The sequence below is a fragment of the Gavialis gangeticus genome, unplaced genomic scaffold, assembly GCF_001723915.1.
Source record: "Gavialis gangeticus isolate Ggan-Ray unplaced genomic scaffold, GavGan_comp1, whole genome shotgun sequence".
Classification (NCBI taxonomy): domain Eukaryota; kingdom Metazoa; phylum Chordata; order Crocodylia; family Gavialidae; genus Gavialis; species Gavialis gangeticus.
The window spans coordinates 54,928,345-54,932,292 of NW_017729025.1; the positions used below are offsets into that span (position 1 = coordinate 54,928,345).

The following is a 3,948-nucleotide window of genomic DNA, read 5'->3' on the forward strand; positions in this document are numbered from 1 at the left end:
AGTGCGGGCCTGAGGACTGAGCCCTGTGGAACCCCACTGCCCACATCCTTCCAGGTCAAATAAGACCCATCCACCACCACTCTCTGGGTGCGGCCCTCCAGCCAGTTAGTGACCCATCTGACTGTGTAGTCATCAACACCACAGTCTCTTAGCTTTTTAACGAGAATGGGGTGAGAGACCGTGACGAAGGCCTTTCTAAAGTCCAGAGAGAACATATCCACCACGACACCTACATCCAGGGATTTGGTGACCTGGTCATAGAAGGCCACCAGGTTGGTCTGACAGGACCTGCCTCTAATGAATACATGTTGGTTGCCCCTAAGCATAGTCTCCCCCACTGGCCCCTTGTGGACATGCACCAGGATAATTCTCAAAAAGCTTCCTCAGGACCAAGGTAAGACTAACAGGCCTATAGTTTCCTGGGTCCTCCTTCCTCCCTTTTTTGAAAATGGGAACCACACTGGCTCCTTTCCAGTCTTCTGGCACATTGCTGGAGCACCATGAGTGCTTGTAAAGCCATGCCAGAAGTCCTGCAATAACCTCTGCTAATTCCCTCAAGTTAGGTCAATAGCAGTTTGAATGAGCTCCAAAGTTGGTTTTGATTATCTTGCTTCTTTATATAAGAAATCCCTGCTGAATCACAGTAACCAGAAACCTTGGGGGAAGATGTCTGTTTAGAAACTAAAATTCAAGCCTGCCAGGTTGGGAGCAGCTTGAGAACTTTAGAACCCCACATGTATAGATGTTCTTCAGAATCAGTGGTCTTGAGCTCATTCTCAGAAGACATTCTGTCCAAGACATTCTGTCCAAGGACATCATGTCCAAGGATTACCCTCAGTTCTTGATAACCTATACAGAACTGCTGTCTGTCCAGGAATCAGAACCCTCTTTGTGGGGCCAGAGGGACTAGAGGCTGCAATGGCTGCACTGTTCAGAACCCTGGGCAGTGGCACTGAAGTATTACTGACTTTTGCTTTGCAACCACTTCACCTCATGCTTTGATTTGCTTTCAAGAGCTTAAGCCCATCTCAGTGTCCTTAACTAGCATTTTCTCCAGACTTGTAATATTACCTGCTAGTGGCTTCTTATCTCAGCAGACTGGTTGTAGGCTTCTATGCTGGGGAGTTTCTTACTTCCTCAGGACACCTCAGTCTCACCTTCTCTTGGGTCACCTGCTTCTCTCTTACTCATCTTTTTTTTGCTGAGCCCTAAAATCTACTATTCCCCAGCAAGGTCAGCTCAGTTACTGCTGATAACAAAGGAAGAAGAACAGACTGGGAGTGCAGAAATCACTGCTGTTACCTTAAGCTGGCCCTGCCTGCACTGCCTTTCTCTTTCTCTGCCCTATGACTGTGCCAACAGATCTGGAACGGCTGGACAAAGGTTTGGATCTGGCGAATATAATCTGGGAACCAACTTCCAAAGGACCTGGAAAATTGAAAAGATGGTTTAGCTTGGTGCTGGGCCTCCCTCCTTTTGTATGAAAGCCTCCCATCTAACTCTACTCCTCTGGTTTATTATACTAACACAACTCTTAGGATAGCAACAACTGCCAAATGGGCATTTGGGGGGCAGGAGGGACATGGCCAGCACTTCTCTGTGTCTGTGTACAGTGTTTTGCACTCTAGAACCACCCAGCACTAATGGGTTACAAACAGACCCACAGAAAAACACTAGCAGAAGATGCACACAAAAGGGGTTTGGAGCTACTAGCTGAAATCCTGGCATCAGCGATGTTACTGCGTGTTTCACCATTATCTTAGACAGGAATGTGCTCTGTACGTTGATGTCTGGCCTTCTCAGATGGGTGAAATTTTACCTCCCCAAATTATGTACTAGAAAGGGCAGTACTCATTCAGGAGCAGTTTCAATAGCTGACAGCAATGAAGGAGGAAGGAGCTACTTCAAGCCCTGTGTAGATTCAGCTTTCAGACCGTCTTTGAAGGAACTGGCTTTGAAGGAACTGCTTTGCTACCTTTATCAATTCTAACGCCAGAGGCCTGCCAAAGTAGTGCCAACTGCTCCCTGGACCTGCCACTGTGACTCCTTCCTGAACCTTTCCTACCTCAGTGGTATGGAGCAGATACAGTCATCCCTGCTTCTCAGCTGACTGCCCAGAAGGCTTAACTGTCACAACCTCATGAACTGGGCTTGAATGCATCAAGCTGGCAAGCAAATACTTCCCTCAGGCACTTTAGTGTGAGGAATCTTCTGAGTGTGGGAGGGGGGATATTCTACCTTCCCCCTTGCTTTCCTCAGGGCTGTTCATGGGGCTGCCCCATTACCTCTTGACTTTCCAGCTCACCATTCAACCTCCTCCTAGTACACAGGTCTCTCATAGCAAAATCTTCATTTTCTCAATGTCATGTCATGCTGTAGCAGACTTAGACTACATCCTCACTGGGGCAGGTTCTATGTGCCCAATCTCTAGTTGGGTCCAGGAGCATCTAGAGCACTATGTACATATGAAATAATAATCAAATAACCTGGTGTGGAGGGAATCAAGGGCTTCAACACAAAGAAGATGCTGTGGGTGCTGAGAGATGAAGAAAAATGACTTTTCCTAAGGAAAGGACAATAGGGGTCCCCCCAAAGCACCAGGATAAGGGTGGCTTGGTACAACCTGAAGACAGTATCTGTCTCTTGCTTCCAAAAACAGAAGCTACTTTATTATACTTCTTGCTTCTAGTAAAACAGCAGCACCACTCTTGGACCTGTTGTACCATTCTTTGGTTAAGCCAGCTTTGAGTGACTTACCCAACAGCCCATTCTTCTATTATTCCGACCCTCAGTTCTTGGATCTCTGCTTATGCAACAGATACTGAGCTAAACCCTTAAAGAGTCAGATACCCCACTCTGCAGGAAAGGACTCAGAACTCTGCTCCATGCATTTATGTCACCAAGTATGTATACCACACTAGGTAGAATTGCAGGCACACTGGAGGGTAGAGCTATAATGCAGAATGACCTCGACAGATTAGAAAAATGGTCCGCAATCAATCAGATGAAATTCAGCAAGGGTAAGTGCAAAGTCCTGCACTTGGGATGGAATAATTACATGCACAAATTCAGACGGGAATGACTAGATAGGCTGCAGTACTGCAAGGAAGGATCTGGGAGTTACGGTAGACCATGAGTTAAAGGAGTCAAGTGTGCTCTTGTTGCAAAAAAGCCAATAGCATACTGGGTTGGATTAACAAGAGGGTCTCTTGTAAATCAAGGGAAGTGATTCTTCCTTCTCTATTCAGCACTGATGAGGCCTCACCTAGAGTACTTTGTCCAGTTTTGGGTCCCACACTTCAAGAAGGATGTGGACAGTTTGGAAAGAGTCCACTGCAGAGCAACAAAAATGATCAGGGACCTGGGAGACAGGACTTATGAGAAAAGGCTGAAAGGACTAGGGTTATTTAGTCTGGAGAAGAGAAGACTGAGGGGGGATTTGATGTCTTTAAATATCTACAGGGCAATTACAGAAAGGGTGGCGATGCATTTTGATCTGTGGCTGTAGGAGACAGGTGTGGGAGCAATGGCCTCAAGCTGCAGCAGGGGAAATTTAGGTTGGAGAGTAGGAGGAAATTTCTGACTACGAGGGTGGTCAAGCATAGGAACAGGCTATCCAGAGAAGTAATGGAATCTCCATCCTTGGAAACTTTCAAAAGCAGGTGAGACAGATACTCGGCTGGGATGGCTTAGTCAGGGATGATCCTGCCTTGAGCACGGGGCTAGACTAGATGACTTTGTGAGGTCACTTCCAGCCCTACTTTCCTATGATCTTATGTCATTCTGAACACTCCCAGAGTGGGATGGTTATATGTTTTCTTATAGGAGATCCTGTGGTTACCAAAGGATCCATTCAATCCCAGCTCATGTTGTCCTGAATTTGTAGCTGTTGCGTTTGATTATCTCTATTATTAAATGGGTACTTTGCGTCGGTCTTTCATCAGTCCC

The 3,948-nt window shown here is 46.5% G+C and overlaps 1 protein-coding gene across 1 annotated transcript in view; it reads right to left on the bottom strand.

The window, feature by feature from the left end:
* TTLL5 (tubulin tyrosine ligase like 5) overlaps positions 1-3,948 on the bottom strand; it is a 218,412-nt gene that overhangs the window by 14,353 nt on the left and 200,111 nt on the right. The window contains exon 33 of the mRNA XM_019518782.1: positions 1,303-1,428. Within this exon, the coding sequence (XP_019374327.1) occupies positions 1,304-1,428 (125 nt within the window). The 3' untranslated portion in view covers position 1,303. The remainder of the gene's footprint in view (positions 1-1,302; positions 1,429-3,948) is intronic.